The sequence below is a fragment of the Penicillium psychrosexuale genome (assembly GCF_028828465.1).
Source record: "Penicillium psychrosexuale strain IBT 29551 chromosome Unknown utg000005l, whole genome shotgun sequence".
NCBI classification, from domain to species: domain Eukaryota; kingdom Fungi; phylum Ascomycota; class Eurotiomycetes; order Eurotiales; family Aspergillaceae; genus Penicillium; species Penicillium psychrosexuale.
The window spans coordinates 2,247,112-2,265,824 of record NW_026643190.1 but is presented as its reverse complement, the minus strand read 5'-3'; the positions used below and the strand labels follow the sequence as shown (position 1 = coordinate 2,265,824).

Below are 18,713 nucleotides of genomic sequence, written 5' to 3'. Positions count from 1 at the left end.
TGATCTCTTCGGTCGATACCACAGAAAAGAAGCTTAATACGGGAGGAAACGGTATCCAAGTAGGTGTCATTATCCAGCTGGTAGCATTTGGCTTGTTCGCAGTGGCGGCTGTCCGTTTCAATTTCACTTCCAAGCGCTTCACAGGGTCTCTAGGCTCGATCTGTCTCTCGTCGACTTCACCGAAGCCACGACAGGATATTTGAGCACCTATGGGTGGCCGTTGTATGTATTTGATACCTGTATATGTATCCGTATGTTGTCCTTTCCGTCTGCCAGCATCCAGGAAGATATCTGCCATACTTGGGCTTTCGACTCCCAAAGGGTCCACACGGTAGCGGTGACCCGGAGATTCGGATGCGATAAGAATGGCGGGGTCGATCGGCTTTGGGTCTGTGGTCTGTGATCTCTGCATATGTATTCTAGTGGAGCATAGGTGACTGCTGTGTTCTTGAATCAGCATGGAGTATCAATGTGCAAGCGTGGCCGACAGTGGCTTGTGTGGCTTTCGCGGCTTGAACAATTCATATTAAATGACGACTCGATTATCTTTGCTATAGACATAGCAGGGGTAAAGTAAAGTGATTTAGACAAGGAAAGGAGGAGTAAATGCAGAAAGAATCGATCCAAGCAAGGATGGTTGCATTAAGGCCAGATGTGTGGCTGCACTGGCTGGAGAACATACAACATGTTCTAGAATAAACCTTCCAAGGACAAGCCCTATATGCATGCCTTTCAAGGGCATTGTCGAATAAAATATCCCTTCTAAATACGCATATGTTGCTCATACCTTGTACATATTTCCCCCTGGTATGTTTTGAAAGCGGTACCTGAGCTACGTGGGTCCCCCGGGTCCTTCCAACACCTTGGCCTCTTACGCCTTACGCAACCACACATCTCCAGACTCCCTCTGGACCCTCTATTCAATTCCCCTCACCATGATAGAAAGTCTATAGAGTGAACTGCGAGATCATCATGGAGGGACTATTCACTCTGCTCGCCCTGAGCATTGTGATGGCAATTACGTGAGCTACCTGTGTTCGGAAACCTAAGGTTCAATTGGAAGCTAATGCTCATGATTGGCAGATCCTTTGTCGTCGGCTCATTACCTCTGGCTTTTACACTGTCCCCCTCTCAACTCCGCTTGATATCATCGATTGGTATGGGTGTTCTGGTGGGGACGTCGCTGATCGTGATTATCCCCGAGGGCATTGAAACTCTCTACAGCGCGAACGCTCTCACTCGCAAACAACACAGTACACGGGCTACCGCTATTGAATGGCAGCACCAGGCCCCAGTCGTGGCAGCCACGTTTGGCCCAAACGGAGACAGCGCCTCAACCCTACCGTCCGATACCCCTGTCCCGGGTCTTCTTCTGGAAAGAGACCAACTCTCCGGGTCGCAAACACTTCATGTCCGAAAGGAGGATTCGGATGAAACAACGGCCAAGGACACAATCCACGGAGACGAGGAGAGTTCGCCACATGCGTGGGTCGGAATCGCCCTTGTCAGCGGTTTCATTTTGATGTACCTCGTCGATAAACTGCCCGAATTCGCAGCGCCGACAAAGAACGATCGGACCCCTTACCATATCTCTTTGGATAACCTTGGATCTGGGTTGCGGCGGGGCTCCTCCCCCTCCCGCGATGGTGGACTGCTTGATGCGAACCACGCGTCCAGACGTGGCCACAGCTTTGCGACCACGACCGGCCTAGTGATCCACGCCGCGGCGGACGGTATTGCTCTAGGCGCTTCCAGCTCGGATGCCGGGCTCAGTTTCATTATATTCTTGGCGATCATGGTGCATAAAGCTCCAGCGTCTTTCGGATTAACATCCATCCTGCTCAAGCAAGGGCTGTCAAGTCGCACCGCGAGAGCGCATTTGCTGGTCTTCAGTCTGGCAGCTCCTTTCGGTGCCTTGGCTACTTTCCTCTTTGTACAGATGATGGGATCTTCCGGTGCCGATGAGGCAGGCACTCACTGGCGCACTGGAATGCTACTGCTTTTCTCTGGGGGTACCTTTTTGTGAGTCTTCTTTTCTCGGTCATAACCATAGACCTTTTTATTAACCCGTGCAGGTATGTTGCGATGCACACCATGCAAGAAAACGGCCCGGGCTCATCCCCGCGCGAACTTCCTATTAACGGATATGGTGACCGAGACCAGAATGGATCAGACAAGTCCATGAGAGACTTGATTGCATCTGTTTTGGGCATGATCTTGCCACTATTCTTGCAAATTGGACATGCTCATTGAGCAAGTGCCCGTATGTATTCCTTGGGGATACGCCATAGTGCTTTTACATTTTCGCTTTTCAACTAGATTTTGGAGGGCTTATACCCATTGCAAGATACTTTTGGGAGATGGGTTATTCTAGCTGAGATAAATTGAGATACGGGAGGATATGTTTGAATAGATTTCCTTGTATAACTGCTGGGTGCTATATCGGTCATAATTGCATGATATCTCACGATCACAGCTACGTAGCGTCACTGTGCCATATTTAAAGCATGACAAGGTCCCCGACGTCTGACTTCTCCGAAGGATACTTTTTATCTTCCCATGATGTCGGTGATGACAAGATTCGTCAGTTTCGTCAGTCTGAATCATCCCGGCGTTCTTGACAGGTTCCACGGTCCCATTCCGATAGCCGCATGTCAATCCACAGCCTTGGGTCTATATCCTCGTGGGTGTTAATGAGTATCGTGAGCGTCGTGAATATTCAGGTTGCCTTGACAGTTCACGAGATTCAGCCCCGGAGATCTATGACTTGGTCTTGGGCCAAACCACATGCGTGTCTACATTCTCGACGCCTCACTTTTGCCTCTTTTGTCATAAACCCCTAAAAGGCAAATCTCAGGCAAATCAGAAGGCAAAAAGATGCAGAGGAAACATATGATCAGTGTCGGACACATAAGATCCATATAAAACCCATCTGCTGAACTAGTGCCGGCGAGGCCATGCTTTGTCAGAATCACGACACCTCCGCTGCAACTGTCTCCTTTCCTCATCGCCTTTTTTTCATTGGAAGTCGATTTCGGACTTTGATTGAATGAAAAAGAAACGACAAAAAAAAGTGATATATTCGAAAAAAAGAAAAAAAGAAAAAGAAAAACGGGGGGCCTCGATACATTCGGAGGATTATTAGTCTCACCTCCCTTCTTCCCTCGGCCGTTCGCCAGCCTCTCCTCATAAACCCGAACATCATACTCTTGACTCCCGACTCGCTTATAATTGAATGCCCGCCCTGAACGCTAGAAGGCTCAGTACGTTGCATCAATAAATACAAAACGGACAAGTGGGAGGATCATCCTAGACTGTGGCGGCCTCCCCCCTGTTCTGCGGCCATGGACTCCCATCGGGCATCATTCAGCGACATGGGAGATGGGTCGAATGCGCACACAACAGACCCGTTGGACCCTCATAGCCAACCGTCCCACGAATCAGTCAATACTTTCGCCAGTACTCCATCCAGATCACTCAGCACCAAGAGCACCGTCACTCCCATACCCGCCAACCTACTTCCTTCAGCGCCCGCATCACCCCCGACACCCGCGCCCAGCCCTACCCCCCATCAACGACCACCAACTTGGCACACAACCGATGACGAAGAGACTAGCTTTTTGTTAAGCCTTCGCATTCACTTCAGTACTCTATCCAACGGCCGAAAACAGAAACTCCTGGAGGGCCTTTTGGACATATGCGACAGCCAGCATCTGAGCTTTGTATCGAGTTATGTTGGACCTCGATTGAGGAAAGACCCATTTCAGGTTTTCCCTAATGAGCTATGCTTAAGAGTGAGCCGTTTGGTCGAGTTCTCTTATTATACAGTACTAATGTTGAGTCTGCTTAGGTTCTCTCCTTTATCGACGATCCCAAGACTCTCGCCCGAGCCTCACAAGTATCACGGCGTTGGCGAGAACTACTAAACGATGACATTACTTGGAAAAACCTGTGCGAGAAACATGCGTACTCGGTGCGACGGGTGCTGGACGATGAAGCGGACCTCGTCGACCCATTCACCGCCCACCCCGTAGACCCGGTTTCCGGCTCACGTACATTTGGCGGACTGCAGCGGCGCTTGACCGCATCCAGTGGTCAGGCCACGGAGAGTGCACCGGAGCTACCCCGCACGCTTTCTGGAGAATGGTTGCCTCCGACAAGCTTCTCTCGAAGACGTCGGACCCGACCTGTCTCCTACCGTTCACAGTTCAAACAAAAATACATGGTCGAGTCCGCGTGGAACAAAGGTGGTCGGTGCACCCAGCGCCATATCACTCCTGACCAAGGTGTGGTGACAAGTCTTCACCTCACTCCGAAGTATATTGTCGTCGCGTTGGATAATGCGAAGATCCACGTATATGATACCAACGGTGACAACCAAAAGACCCTTCAAGGTCATGTGATGGGAGTATGGGCAATGGTCCCGTGGGATGATATTTTGGTCAGTGGAGGCTGCGATCGGGAAGTTCGAGTATGGAACATGGCTACTGGGTAAGACAGAACATCTACGGCTTGCACGAACAAAAACTAACACATGATAGCGCGGGGATCCACCTTCTTCGAGGCCACACATCAACCGTGCGTTGTCTAAAGATGTCAGATCGGAACACCGCCATCTCAGGATCCAGAGACACCACCCTTCGTATATGGGATCTGGCTACAGGGACATGTCGTAACGTCCTCGTTGGACACCAAGCCAGTGTAAGGTGTCTAGCCGTCCATGGTGATCTAGTCGTGTCAGGCAGTTATGATACGACTGCACGTATATGGAGCATCTCTCAAGGTCGCTGTCTCCGCACCCTTTCAGGACATTTCAGTCAGATCTACGCTATTGCCTTTGACGGCCGGCGGATCGCGACAGGAAGTTTGGATACTAGCGTCCGGATTTGGGACCCGCACTCTGGGCAGTGCCACGCCATTTTACAAGGTCATACGTCTTTGGTTGGTCAGCTACAGATGCGGGACGACACCCTAGTGACAGGTGGCTCGGATGGCTCTGTCCGCGTCTGGTCGTTGACTAAGATGGCGCCGATTCACCGTCTTGCGGCCCACGATAACAGTGTCACCAGTCTTCAGTTTGATAAGACTCGCATTGTTAGTGGTGGCAGCGATGGCCGTGTCAAGGTTTGGAACCTACAGACTGGTCAGCTACTGCGGGAGCTTTCTACTCCGGCCGAGGCGGTTTGGAGGGTTGCTTTTGAAGATGAAAAGGCAGTAATCATGGCCAGCCGATCTGGGCGCACTGTTATGGAGGTATGTGGCGATGTTATGTCTTATGAGAATATGTTTTCTAATATATATCGCAGGTCTGGTCTTTCTCTCCACCACCCGATGATTTCGATGATACAGCCAGTGAGAGTGGTTTAATCACTACAGGCACAAGCTCTGTTAATGACCGCGATCTGGTCCCGACTCGACGTCGAACCCTCTGCTCCGTTCCCGCACCGATCCCATTAGGCACTGATAGCGATGCACTTATGCCAGACGCGCCCTCCTAATCCCTTAGCATTTGCTGGTCTGAACAGATCCAAATGCGTTTTGATATCCTGCCATCTAACGACTACGCATATCCATTTATTTTGTCATGTTTCTCTTCCCATCTTTTTAAGCGCGGTGTGTTTTTTTCAACAGTGGGTGGTTTGCCTTCAGAATGAGCTACTGGCGTCCCTCCCTATGTGTTTCTAGAGCACCAAACGGTTGCATATTTGGTGTCAACAAATCTGGTTGGTTACTGTGTCTTGTTCTTTATCCAGACTGATGAAGTTGCCATATTGGAGTTGTGAGGCCTTTCTTTTACATTGTTCTTATTTCATATCGGCCATTTCGGAGTGTTTTCTGGTTGAGTACATGATACCTTTTTGGGAACACTGGGAATGTGATTTATATACCATCTAGTCCGATGAAATCTATCATTTACATTCCTACTTTTCATCTCACCAAGTTTGAAGCCCAAATGTCCAAAGGGCTTACAGCTGATCGAATGTTAGAATGGGACCGCTAATTTAGCGTGAAGGAAAATATATTAATCCGTGTTAATCCGCGTTTCGACCATCTATCTGCTCAGAGGGGTCTTAGCGAATGTCGAGATCTCTCTTTATACTAGGATGTCTTCATAGCTTATAATAGACGTTCATAAAGACCCCGTGATCATTATTTACAGTATTATCTTTACCACTAAATCCTATCTTCTTCTGTACTAGGGTATTATAACCCCTAAAAGAATCCCGACATTCGCTGATGTCTGACATTCGCCGAGCTCTCGGAATTCGGATTAATACATGTTCCTCTGGGCCAAGAGGCGCTAAAAATTAGCGGTCCCATTCTAACATTCGACCAGCTGTCGGTCGATGTCCAAATGTCCAACTCGTGGCCTAGACCTAGAATGACTAAGCGGGTTTCTGGCTCACCCCGTTCGGGGAATGTCCCGGCATCATCTTCTAGACCTTAACGCGAGCATTGGTTACTGAAATACAGAACTTTGCTTTAGAAAAGCCATTCGTACATCCTTTAAGATGTGTATGTGCTTCGCTTTGACTAGGCAGCCGAGTTGATCCAGTTACCACCGATGACATAGGCCGTCCTGGACCTTTGTGAAACCCAGATCTGAGTCCGACCTGTCTGTAACTCGCAGTCCCCTTTGCGCTTTCGCTCAAAGTACCCGCAAGTCGAAGAGGTTCCTTAGACGACTGCCGGCGGGTAAACAATGGTCTATGGGGGCAAGCCAAGTACCGGATGTTACCTGTGTCGCAAGCGGAAGATAAAGGTATGTCCCGAGCTTCAATATTTGTTTTTGAATTTACCCCGCCAATGAACCTGTATTGTGTCTGTACTTATCTTTCTTCTTTGCATGCATTGAAAGGTCAAATGCTAAATTCCTCCCTTCAAGTGCGATGAAGCACACCCGGAGTGCCGGAACTGCATCATCTATGGCCGGCCATGTCCTGGGTACCGGCCGGATGCTGTCTTTCGCAACGAGACCAGGAAAGTCGAGCGGCTGGTGAAGAGCAATGCCGGTGTAAATTCCCATAGCAATTCCGACAGCCAGAACGGCTCCCCAACGCCGGACTCATCTATGTCAGCTGTCTCGCACCACCGACGCGCAAACTCACATGTCAAACACCATGGCAGGGCTACGCTGACGCTATACTCGCCCGCTGACTCCAGCTGGGAACAACGAGCACTCTGCTACTTCTTCGACCAGTACACCATCAAAGCTGATGCCGATGATGGCGGACACCTCGAATATCTACCCCCGCTGTACGCCCGCGAGCTCGGTCGCCAGAGCAGCGAATCGCCGTCTCCTTGTTTGCGGTGGGCGGTCGATGCCACGGCGCTGATGACTCTCGCTAATGCGAAGAATGCCCCACCTCTCATGAACAAGGCGCGGGAGGGCTATGGGCGGGCTTTGCGGGGCTTGCAGGAGGCATTGGCGTCGCCGGCTAATGCGGTTAAGGATGAGACGTTTGCTTCGGTTGTTTTGCTTTCGCTGTATGAGGATATCTCGGGCGAGCGGAATGGGCTACTCAGCTCGCATACGGCCGGGTTTGAGTTCTTGATGAAGCTCCGTGGAAACACACTGATTGATCATCAGCGTGGTCGAGATATGCTTACATTTGCTTATGCTCACACGGTAGGTTTGACTCTGGCATCGGGGCCGTATAAATATCGGTCCGAGACTGACGTTTGTATAGTATGTTGAAATACTTGCACTGGGAGACAAGCCCCGGTTCGACATCAAATGGGACCTCGGCATGCTCAACACCAATGACCCAGTCGAGCGGCTCATGTTCACCGTATCAAAGCTCTGCCAGTTATTCCTATACATAAGATCTCCACCAAACCTCCCAGACCAAGCAGCAATCGAATCATGGATCAGAGCCGGCCTCGAGTACGACATCGAAACTTCCCAGTGGACACAGACCCTCCCAGACCGCTGGCTCCCACTAGTCGTCTACTCAGCACAGGGCGAGCTCCTACTAACATACAACCGCCTCTCCAACGTCGTGATCTGGAACTACTACCGCGCAGTGCGCGTGATGGTCCAGCATCTTCTCCTCGGCCTAAACACCACACTTATCTCCATCAAGGCAGCGAACAAACAATTCTCCGATTCCTCGGATTCCAGTTCCGGACCAGAGTCCGAGCCCGTTCTCGACGAGGCAGCTCTGAAAGCTGTGATCCGCGAAATGACCACAGATGTCTGTCGCAGCATCCCCTTCGCGCTGGCTGACGTCGACTCCCTCGGCCGCCCGAATAAATCAGATAGCGCGTGGAAAATGCGCGCCGCGCAGGGTTACGGCTTGCTCTGGCCCCTCTGGTATATTCTCTCCTCTGGTTTGCCGACCCCGGCACAGGGGGAGCAGATCCGCACTGTGCTGTCGCGTGTCGGGTCTACGCAGGGCATTAAATTGGCGTTGGTTCTTGCTCGTGAGGCGGAGCGCATGCGTGGAGAGCAGGAGGACGCGCAAGGTGAAATTCTTGATTGGGATTTACCACGCGGTGCGTACGATCTGGATAACTAAACTTGATGCGTGTGATTTGGATTGCCGATTGCGCGGGATCTGAGAGCTATGCTGTACCACTATGACTTGAGGTGAAAAAGGCTCTTGGGAGAGTTTCAGTCACTGAATGCTATGCTAAACGCATAACGGCACCAGACCAGCACCAGATCGTCTGAATACGGCTGGGTAGACTTGGAGCCAGTCGCATGTTATACATGGAAAAGTCGTTTTACACATTTTAGACCTTTTTTCACCGCAGATATTTTCTATATTCTGCGGCTGTTGATTTTCATATTTCTCTATAACACTCATACAAAAAAAAACAAAAATATCCTCCCAAATCTCTTCTGGAGACCAAATGGATCAGTTTATTCCACCTCGTCAAGGACAGAGGCCGTATTATTGTCTAGTACTAGTGGCATCTCAGAATCAATATAAACATTAGAACTCCGAGTGCATTCAGTCCACAGCAAACACGTTCTCCTCTTCCGACTCTTCGTCACCCGACTGCGGCAAGAACCCTTTCCTAAGCAGTGCTGCCTTCATCCGACTGTAATCCTCCGTGGCGCGAGCGATGATGGCTGCAAGGTCGTTGTAGGTATCAAGGGCATGGCCTTTATCCTTCATACGGTACACCTCGGGGTCTTCAAGAGGCGAGTTGTACCAGGTCGTGTTGAATGGGAGTCCTCCGTTCTTGAGCTTAGGAGGTGCGTCCTTAGTGGCGCCCCCACTGGCCTTTGCGGGTCCAAGTTCCGACTTGCGACGTTTAGGCGCGTCCTTGGCGGTCTTCCGGTCGACCCTTATGGGACCAACCTTTGACTTTCGGCGCTTAGCGGGTTGCTCTTCGTCTGTATCTTGAGTAGCGGGTGTCCCGTTTGAGACGATGTTTCCGCGCACGCGTGAACTTTCAATGGTAGGTTGAGGTGTCGGGGGATGTACAATAGACACTTCTACAGCTGCATGAGGATATTGTTGTAGTTCACGCTGAGAGGGTACGTATTCGTCATCAATTTGTTCGGGGTTCGGGTGGGCCACAGGTGCAGGGAGATTTCGACTAGTCGACTTCGAGAGCTCCAGGGCGGTAGCTATATCCTTTGCGCTGTAGTATGTGCAAAGCAATGGATTCGAGGGCTCGCGTTCGGCCACGGCTGCGATAACCCACGCGGGCACATTCGGAGATACATCAGGACCTGTTCGTACATCAGTATTATCGTACTTCGTCCACAGTATAGAGTACAACGTACGAAATGAACATTGGTAGGGTCTTCGAAAAAATACACAACTAGCACATGCCCACATCCATTGTGCCTTGGTGTTCGCGAAAACTATCCGACAATGCTCGAATTGACCCTTGCCATGGGCGCAGCGCGTACATTTGTGATCCGCTGGAGCTTCGAGACCACACAACTGCCCCTGCACTGCACGCCGATACAAAGTAGATCTCAACGGCCTGGGCTGGCTATTTTTCCAATCCAGTTCGGTCCGCTCGGGGTGCAAATCGCGGATTTTCCGTTCGGCTGCCGTTAGAAAATTGCGCAGCATAGGCAATCCGGCAGTGTCTAGGCCCGGGTAGTGAGCTTAAGAACCCTATTAGCGAATGCGCGTGCTTGCAGGGCCAAAAAAGAATGGATATAGTGCTCACGGTCCTCGACTTGCGCTTTGATGGTAGCGTCGAGCTCGGCGGCCGTACGGGCTCGAACCGACGGGCCAGGGTCTTCCTTCTGAGCAGCGGGCTTACGCGTCGTCGTCACGGCATCAGTCCCGTATTCGCCGTTCGTCTGGTATGGATAATCAGTCGCATCGTCGTCACTACTGTCAGATTCGGAGGCTTGTAGGAAATCGGGATAATTGGAGTTGGAAGAGATTGGAGAACTGTCGGAGCTTTTTATTATTGCCTGGGCGAGATTGTTGGTAAGCATGCTGTCTTGAAGAGCGATTGACCCTCGAGAGTTGCGTTTGAAGCGAATCACGCGACCCATAGCTATCGTCTGAACTCGTGGCAGACGTGTTGAAAGGCCTTTTGTTTCCTTTTTGGTGAACAGCTCGGACTTGAAATCGTCCAGCACTTCTCAGCTCTCACAGTTCAGAAACTTGGAAGGAACGTAAAAAGAGACCATATGATCCCTTTCTAATCCCGAAAGGTTTAGTTTGTACGTAGCGGGTTGAGTATAAGGTAACTAATGCAGTGGGGGTTTCCAGAGCAGGATGACTAAGCGGCTATGTGATAAAAGCACTCCTGAGGCATAGATAGCAACGCAGACACCTTTCCACTTCCATTCTCAGTAGTCACCCCATGGTGTTCTCCTCTCTAGCACCCTACTTCTCCCAGTGACGACTCTGCTCTCACACCTGTTTCGCAGACAGGGCTGTCGGTGCCCCTCAGGGGTCCCCTCTTCACTAACTATGTTGTACGTCATTGAGGCTAAATGCGGGTAGACACCTGATAAACAAGGTATCTATCTCAACTAACTAAATATAACCGCATTGATCCAGGTAGTTAATTCAAGGGCTTTACATCCTCTTACTCTCTTGTTTCCCGGGATCTCCTTGTAGTTGTAGTCCTTGGGGATAAGTATAAGAGGCATTCCTCTGTATCAGCTGTAAGCTCAGATAAGCGAAGCTAGGGATCTCCGGCTAAGTCGGCTTGTTGTATACCACTGTAGCACCGGACTTGGCCGGATATCATTGACGTCATTTATATAGGACCATGGTGAATGCCCTTGAATGTCAGTTGATTTGCAGAATATGCAGAGAATCAATCGAGGTCAATAAAAGACAGTAAATCAACAACAGTGCACCTGGAGGTGTATGGAGTAGACGAAGACACCAAAAAAGGAAAAAACTCGGGAGGTGCGGAGATAAGCACAGGCCCACTGACGACATACTCCGTAGTTTCTTCCAAGGTACAAAGATTGGAAGCATTCGGACTTTGCTTCTTACACCTCTCCCCTCTTCTTTACAGTATACACCATGACTACACAAGAACGCAGGCTTCCCTTTGGGAAGATCGAGCCCAATTCGCTCAAGTACTTTGCCAGCTGTGCACTGGGCGGAGTCATCGGTATGTCCAAGCTCCCCATCCCACCAAGGCACGCACTAACAATATTACTCTAGCTTGTGGTAGGTGACAGCTCTCCAATATGCAACTAACCCACTCAATTGACACCCAATTCCATATAGGACCTACCCACACAGCTGTCACACCTCTCGACCTCGTAAAATGCCGTCGCCAGGTTGATCCCAAGATCTACACCTCCAACGTCCAAGCATGGAAGACTATCTTCTCCAAAGAAGGCCTCCACGGCGTCTTCTTCGGTTGGTCCCCGACCTTCCTGGGCTACTCTATGCAGGGTGCTGGAAAGTACGGTCTGTACGAGTACTTCAAGTACATCTACGGAAACCAGATGTTCCCGCATGCCAATCCCACTTTGGTCTTCCTCGGTGCCAGTGCCACTGCTGAATTCTTTGCTGATATGGCCCTGTGCCCTATGGAAGCTATCAAGGTCCGCATGCAGACCACGCTGCCACCCTTCGCTTCCAGTATGCGCGAGGGCTGGGGTAAGATCGTCACCAAGGAGGGCTATGCTGGTTTGTACAAGGGATTGTACCCTCTGTGGGCCAGACAGATCCCTTATACCATGACCAAGTTTGCCACCTTCGAGGAGACTGTCAAGCTCATCTACCGCACTATGGGTAAGCCCAAGGAAGAGTACAGTCAATTACAACAGACTGGTGTCAGCTTTTTGGGTGGTTACATTGCTGGAATCTTCTGTGCTCTTGTTAGCCATCCAGCAGATGTCATGGTCAGCAAATTGAATGCTGATCGTAAAGGTGAGTTTTTTTTTTTGGCAGTCTTGATGTATGCTAACTGCCCGTGTAGCCGGTGAAGGTGCGATGACAGCTGTGTCCCGGATCTACGGGAAAATTGGCTTCCCCGGTCTATGGAACGGTTTGCCTGTTCGTATTGTGATGCTGGGAACTTTGACCGGTTTCCAATGGCTCATGTAAGTGTTTGCTCCGTTCTAATTTGCGTGCATAGCGATGCCTAACATCCTTCAGCTACGACTCTTTCAAGGTGTTCCTTGGACTTCCCACCACTGGAGGTCACTAGATAAGTCATGGTTCTTAGATAGTCATGGTTCTTGGGGGTTCTTTTTTCTAGAGAAATTGTGTATATAGCAAGGAGTTAAATGGATAAACATTGCTAAAACCAGCATGTGTAGACCGCCTTCGATATCGGGGCAGAATAATGTTGGAGGTCATCGCATTGTTGCCGACGACGTTTGGCACTTCTCAGTCGGGTCACCATTTCAGTCAATCGTACTCACTCTCGTCACCAACGATTAATCAACGACTGATATAGGCATACTATATCCCGCTGTCTACCATCTGAGCATTTGCCTCCCTTGTATATTCCACATCACCCCCTTCGCATTGTGCTTCGAGCTCTGACCAAGAAGCTCAAACTACCGTGTCCAACTCCACACACAAATACCGACCTCCTCCCTCTTCACCAAAATGGAAGCCTCCCGCCAACCCTCCTCCATCCCACCAGCCAATCCCCCCAGCGTGGAGATCGCCTACAAGCGCAAGTGCATAGCGCTGAAGAAGCGCCTCGCCGAAGTCGAAGCCGAAAATGAAATCATGCGCACCCGCAACCGCCGCGGCTCCCAATACATCCAGAAAATGCGCCTGGAAACCTGCATGCTCCTCGAACGTCTAACAAAGGTCACCGGCATGGCCGACGAGGCAAAGACAGGCACCGCAAACCCGGAACTGCGTGCCCGCGCCGCAGCCATGATGAATCCTGCACATGGGGCTGGTGTGCTTCTGGAAGACGATACGGAGGGTAGCTCCGATGAGCAGCCGCGCACAGTACGTATCTGCATAATCCACACATCTTAAGAAACCTACACAGACCCACTGCCCGGCCTATACTCTCCTCCCTGATCCGTCTGTCTACCTGATCCAAGCTAACTGTGTTCTTTCTTTATATTGGATAGCCCGAGGAACGCCCGCTACGCGTTAAGCGCTCCCGCAAGTCCAACGCCACCGGCATCGATGGCCTGGACGATGATCTCCCCGCTCACGATGGACATCCCGAATCTGTAGATCCCGCTGCTGCTGCCCTACCCCGTCTTGCGCCGGCTCCGACACAGGAGTCTCTTACTCATTCCTTCCGTGTGCAGACGGGCAGTGGTGGCTCTGCCGAACAGACTCCTGTTGCTGCTGAGGCTGGTCCTGAGGCCGGGACTACGCCGATGGATGTGGATAGGGAGGAGGTTAAGGAGCCTAAGGTTGAGCAGGCTTAGTGGGTGGCTTGGGTCTTGTCGTGTATTTCTTTAATTCCTTTCTGGGCTTTGCATAGCCCGGACTGAGACTCTATTTTTCTTTTCATTTGAGGGTTTTATGCATCGGGTTCGGATGCGGTGCTGGTTTACTTTGCTAGGTTTTTTTCTTTTTTTGTTTTCGTTCCTTTGGTGGGCCTTAATTGGGCCTTTCCACTACTATACGGTCTCCTGGTGTCTATGTCTGAAATGAAATTCGTCCGAGAAATCGCATGCTGAAAGCATGGATGAAGTAATTGGCTCCTCCTCGTGGGTTTTTGATGTCGCTCATTTAGACTCCCGAGTCTGTTATGGTTACTACTAGTCAAGTCAGTGCGTAGAAGCAGACAGTAAAGGAAGTGGAAGGCTAGTGACAATGGAAAGGTGGATTTCTGTAGTTTTAGAGCACGGCTCAACATCATAGCGCCGATGGGACGTACGAACTACGAATACTTAGTTCCATTTTTAACCTTGGAAAACGTCTCCGAACTTAGTCCGCAAAGGCCCATAGCAATTCGATTTGATTTGATTGACACCATCTGTACAGAGATCACAACGCCGTTTTCCCCGTCACAGAACCAACGTCAACTCCAATACCAGTAAGAAAGACAGCACACTATTGGAAACAAGAATGGGATAATTATCTGGGTATGAATGTCCTCTGTCATGTACAGGTGAAGACATAACGAGTTTGGAAAGATGATACAGATTGCAAGGGTTGATGGTCAGGAAGATTAGACGCGGGTGTGTTTTTTGTTAGGTGCTTCCCCCTGGCAGGCTGTGTTCCTGGCTCGGCTGTCGATGTAGAGAGTCGTATTGGATTGTATGAAAAGGCACATAAGCATATAAAAGCCTAATACTCATAGCACAATTGATTGGTGAGACAAGCGTGGACTAGTCTACTCCAGCGTAGAGATCGACGACAATGTTGATTCCAGCCACGAGAATCTCTGCGGCGATCAAGACAATGACTGATATTCGTTAGCTAGGTTATTGTTAGAAATCATAACTCTGGGAGACTTACCAATCCATTCGAGATATTCGCCATGGCGATGTGTCAATTGATCCTTTAGGACTGCAAGCAGATCCGCAATGACATCCAGCCGTTCCGTCAGCAGACCAACACGCTGATCCATCTCCAAGTAGCTTCGGACTGCCTGGTAGACAGGTTCCAACTGCGGCTCTGCCCAGAAGAGTTCAGGGCTATCGAGGACAGATCCTTGCAAGTGAATATTGATACGGAGAATGAAGAGCTCTCCAATCTGCATATTGATTTGCCGACGGGTGAGATTGACGCTACCGGTTTGCGCGATCTGGGCAGGTAGCGGTGCAGTGTCGGTGATTGTTTCTGACACAAGATCTTCGAAAAGCGAGGTCTTGACCGATTGGGCCAGAGCATGAGAGATCGCCAGCTTGACCATGTTGTTGCGCGGGTCGCGAAGAGAGATGAAGTCGTTGTAGATCCTAGCCTGGTATTCACGCGCATAGTAGAAATTGAAGTTCTCAATCTGCGTGTCATCAGGACTCAATATGGAGGTCGCAAATTTGGAGATATCGGATAAGAATCTTGATTCTTGTGCGGGCGTCATTCCCCATATTACAACCGTTCCGTAGTCGAAGAGGAATACCTCAGGTGTGTGGATTGTGGTGTCAATACCAGGAGTGTCTTTGGCGACTACCTGGTCGGCATCATTCGAGTGACCGCGCTCGTCGTGCAGATCAATCAAGTCCTCTCTTCTGGTCTTCTTATTGTCTTCAACCTCCACGGCACTATCCGAGTATCTTCTTTCACTGGGTCGTCTCTCATGGTGTCCATTGCCATTTGGATCTAATAAACGTGCGTTCTGCTTTTCCTCGTACTCGTAATCAAAAGGAGAGTACACGCATTCATCATACAGCTTGGGATTGGCTCCGCGAGTCTTGCTCCGCGATTTGAGGAACTTGATAACGCCCTCAAGTCGATATGAATTGGCCGTGCAGTAAGCTGTCACTCGAGGTATGCGATCGCGGTCGGCTTTACCCAATCGTGCAGCATGGCTTCGTGCGGCAGGGTCCTTGATGCGAGTTATTTGTGAATAGACATCCCGAGGGAAATCTCCTTCAGACCCTTCTTCCCCCTCTTCCGTGACAGGGTCCGGCAACAGTTTTAGTTTTTGTGCTTTTTTGGTTGTCCGCTGCGGTCCAATTTTAGATGCCGCATGTGGTGTGTTCGATACGTTAGAGGGAGCCCCATGACTATTGCGACGACGAAGCTTGCTGTTCAATGCCGAGAGCATGGGCTGGCTGCCAGGACGGGGCTGGGCGTTGACATTCTGCACAGGAGGTGAGCCTGTTTGCAACGGCCGAAATGTTGGATCGGAGGTAGAGGCAGTGCCATAAGTGCTGATTTGTGTGAGCGGATTGAAGGATACCGACCGCGATGTCCGGTTTGCCCGTGGTGACGTATTGGAGGACGAGTTCTGCGGCAGCAGAGGAGAATTCTCTGCGTCAGACGCCATGGCAAAAGAGATAAAAGGTGTAGAGTTATATGCCGTGTGCCATTGACGAATGGAATTGGAGCTAGAGAAGCAAAAAGTGATGAGGAAAAAGCTAGAGGTAGCTGGCAACGTTGAGAAGCCAAAGATGTCCACCTTAATAATCTGAGAATCTGCCCGAGTCCGGTCCTTGGCGCTTTTGTATCATTTCAATTTCGACGCTTCTCTCTATATTTCGAGGTTTCGACAGTTCTATCTTTATATCTTTTGGAAGGACTTTATTGCCAGACATTATTAGACATGATTGACTGAATTCTATATACATAACTCCCCAAAGTTGAATTGCAGACCAGGTCTTACTCCGAACACCATGCAACCCTAGTAACAATTGCACAAAAATCCTTTTCAATGACCGATCACAAAATGGCTGCAGTAGACGCGGGGTTGGTTGCATGTCCAATCGGGCATCGAAACCCCCCGAAAGGAACATCAGTCGATGCAAGTGAGCATGTCCCCCGTTGACACTGCCAGGTCGTAGATGCAACTTCCAGCTATGTTTGAAGATATGTGACACTGAACAAAACTCGCTTTTGATGGCCGTAGACCATTTTCAATTTCACCGACGAACAAATCCAGAAGGACCGCCTGCCTTCTGTCGGAGCCCATTGCCCTGAGCTATGGTACGGGTCTTCTGAAGCATGCCACTCTTGAGGTTCCGTCCGGCCTTGGAGATCTTAGGGGCCAGCGCGGGCTTTGAGGGCTTCTTTGAGGATGGCGCATCCAGCACCCGGATAGAGACATCTCCCAGGTTGATATCCTTGGGAAGCTTGTCCTGCTTGTCTAGGAATCGCAACTTATTTGACTTTTGAGGCATGGCAAATTGATCTTCAGCCGGGGGTGTAGGAGGGCGAATGGCGAACTCGGCATTCAAGATGTCATCGGGAAGCAAAGCAGGAAGCGCGGCTCGTCGTGCATCTTGGGTAGTTGTGCCTTGGAGAGTAGCGGTGCTTTCGGAACGCATGTCATCGGTTGGAGACTCCTTGGGCTTGACAATCGATTTAGCTTGCAACTTACGACGCTCATCGAGTTTCCGTCGCTTCTCTCTCTTCAGTTGCTCTTCTCTGTGAAAAATCATTAGTCAACATCAACTTTACCAAATAAAAATCATACGTACAATTGCTTGGAAGCTTCTTGCTTCTTAGCCTGCTCCTTCATTTTCAATAGCTGGGCAGAGTTATCAATGGTCTCTGGCGCATCATCGTCACTATCGTCTTCGTCGTCGTCACCCTGTGTAGGTGTTTCCGAAATCTCTTCTGGCTGTGTTTCGAGTGTTTCAGGCTCCTCGCTACCAAATCGAGTCTTCTTGCCCGCAGGTGCTTTATCCCCAATTACGATAGATTTCTCTGGGATATGTTTCGTAGCATCTGCGGTTCCAGTAGCCTTCGGATCGCTTCTTCTTCTCCGCTTGGTCTGCTGGTCCTCGGTCTTGCTGGCACTTGCTGACTGCGCCTTGCGCTTTCCACTCGCAACTTCAGTCGCAACATTTGCGCGTCGGGTAGCTGTCGCCATCTTGGAATTGGTGGCAGAGGTGCCGGCGGATTGGGGCTCTTCTTCTTCGGGCTGTCGCGTAAATAGACCCTTGGCAGCAGTGACCAAGTGAGCAAACATAGAGTAAGAAGGAAATTGAGAAATAAAGCAAGAAACCCAAATGGGGGATACGGCTCCTCGTGTTGGTTAAGAAGTGAAGCAAAAATAAAAAATCTCTCGGCGATCAAGATTTCCCGAGAGCGGAGACGATAAGCAACTTTGCTATCACCTCACTTCGTCTACTTCACCTTCACTTGGTGGGCAAGTAGAGTATCTTCTTTTAAATTAATTAAATCCTCTTCAGCTAGCCTTGATTATCAAGTTTATCCTTCTCTAAACATCAATTGGCGCCAAGTATCTGCGCAAACAGCGGATTGTTCTACAAAGTCAAAAATATATATCGGTGTCGGTGTCCAACAAGCACTACCAAATCCAACGTATATTGTCGCATGAAAACACAATTTACCTGACATTTATTGCTTGGATTTTGCCAGATAGAACCCAGTGAGCACAAACCAAGCAATTTGAGCTATTTGTTGCAAGTCATCTACAGAGTCATACCTTTCTCTGCTGTCTACCCCAAAACTCAAGAAAGAAAATATCTGAAAATGACTTCTAAAATATTACTATCGAGCCAACGGATCATGTCGTTTCCAACTACATAGGCGGACGATTCTTGACAAGTAACATATATGCAATGAAGCATAACCTCTATATACTGATTACGGCAAGCCTGCTGGGATAAAACTTATGTCAAAAGTAGTCCTTTACCCCCGCTCAAGGGACCAAGGCGAGTGGAAATGGATATTGCATGAACCTTGAAT

General features: G+C 49.8%; 9 protein-coding genes across 9 annotated transcripts; 6 read left to right on the top strand and 3 right to left on the bottom strand.

The window, feature by feature from the left end:
• Positions 1 to 972: 972 nt before the first annotated feature.
• Positions 973 to 2,253, top strand: N7518_009779 (Mn(2+) transporter ATX2; the record flags this gene model as incomplete). The annotated part of the gene is made up of 3 exons (XM_057190705.1): positions 973 to 1,022; positions 1,084 to 2,022; positions 2,076 to 2,253. The coding sequence occupies 3 exons, from the start codon at positions 973 to 975 to the stop codon at positions 2,251 to 2,253; spliced, it is 1,167 nt and encodes a 388-aa protein (XP_057038361.1).
• Positions 2,254 to 2,562: 309 nt separating this feature from the next.
• N7518_009778 (uncharacterized protein) lies at positions 2,563 to 2,896 on the top strand (the record flags this gene model as incomplete). Its single annotated transcript, XM_057190704.1, has 2 exons — positions 2,563 to 2,683; positions 2,724 to 2,896. The coding sequence occupies 2 exons, from the start codon at positions 2,563 to 2,565 to the stop codon at positions 2,894 to 2,896; spliced, it is 294 nt and encodes a 97-aa protein (XP_057038360.1).
• Positions 2,897 to 3,344: 448 nt separating this feature from the next.
• On the top strand, positions 3,345 to 5,498 carry N7518_009777 (F-box/WD repeat-containing protein; the record flags this gene model as incomplete). Its single annotated transcript, XM_057190703.1, has 4 exons — positions 3,345 to 3,794; positions 3,851 to 4,491; positions 4,542 to 5,253; positions 5,307 to 5,498. The coding sequence occupies 4 exons, from the start codon at positions 3,345 to 3,347 to the stop codon at positions 5,496 to 5,498; spliced, it is 1,995 nt and encodes a 664-aa protein (XP_057038359.1).
• Positions 5,499 to 6,703: 1,205 nt separating this feature from the next.
• N7518_009776 (putative C6 transcription factor) lies at positions 6,704 to 8,522 on the top strand (the record flags this gene model as incomplete). Its single annotated transcript, XM_057190702.1, has 3 exons — positions 6,704 to 6,763; positions 6,887 to 7,630; positions 7,692 to 8,522. The coding sequence occupies 3 exons, from the start codon at positions 6,704 to 6,706 to the stop codon at positions 8,520 to 8,522; spliced, it is 1,635 nt and encodes a 544-aa protein (XP_057038358.1).
• Positions 8,523 to 8,960: 438 nt separating this feature from the next.
• On the bottom strand, positions 8,961 to 10,480 carry N7518_009775 (DUF3716 domain-containing protein; the record flags this gene model as incomplete). Its single annotated transcript, XM_057190701.1, has 3 exons — positions 8,961 to 9,691; positions 9,746 to 10,078; positions 10,144 to 10,480. The coding sequence occupies 3 exons, from the start codon at positions 10,478 to 10,480 to the stop codon at positions 8,961 to 8,963; spliced, it is 1,401 nt and encodes a 466-aa protein (XP_057038357.1).
• Positions 10,481 to 11,471: 991 nt separating this feature from the next.
• Positions 11,472 to 12,612, top strand: N7518_009774 (putative mitochondrial phosphate transporter Pic2; the record flags this gene model as incomplete). The annotated part of the gene is made up of 5 exons (XM_057190700.1): positions 11,472 to 11,562; positions 11,616 to 11,621; positions 11,682 to 12,332; positions 12,382 to 12,505; positions 12,561 to 12,612. 5 exons carry the CDS (start codon positions 11,472 to 11,474, stop codon positions 12,610 to 12,612), a joined length of 924 nt encoding a protein of 307 aa, XP_057038356.1.
• Positions 12,613 to 13,019: 407 nt separating this feature from the next.
• Positions 13,020 to 13,813, top strand: N7518_009773 (uncharacterized protein; the record flags this gene model as incomplete). The annotated part of the gene is made up of 2 exons (XM_057190699.1): positions 13,020 to 13,376; positions 13,505 to 13,813. The coding sequence occupies 2 exons, from the start codon at positions 13,020 to 13,022 to the stop codon at positions 13,811 to 13,813; spliced, it is 666 nt and encodes a 221-aa protein (XP_057038355.1).
• Positions 13,814 to 14,722: 909 nt separating this feature from the next.
• N7518_009772 (YagE family protein) lies at positions 14,723 to 16,326 on the bottom strand (the record flags this gene model as incomplete). The annotated part of the gene is made up of 2 exons (XM_057190698.1): positions 14,723 to 14,799; positions 14,853 to 16,326. 2 exons carry the CDS (start codon positions 16,324 to 16,326, stop codon positions 14,723 to 14,725), a joined length of 1,551 nt encoding a protein of 516 aa, XP_057038354.1.
• A 592-nt stretch (positions 16,327 to 16,918) lies between these two features.
• On the bottom strand, positions 16,919 to 17,970 carry N7518_009771 (uncharacterized protein; the record flags this gene model as incomplete). The annotated part of the gene is made up of 2 exons (XM_057190697.1): positions 16,919 to 17,423; positions 17,477 to 17,970. 2 exons carry the CDS (start codon positions 17,968 to 17,970, stop codon positions 16,919 to 16,921), a joined length of 999 nt encoding a protein of 332 aa, XP_057038353.1.
• Positions 17,971 to 18,713: the final 743 nt, after the last annotated feature.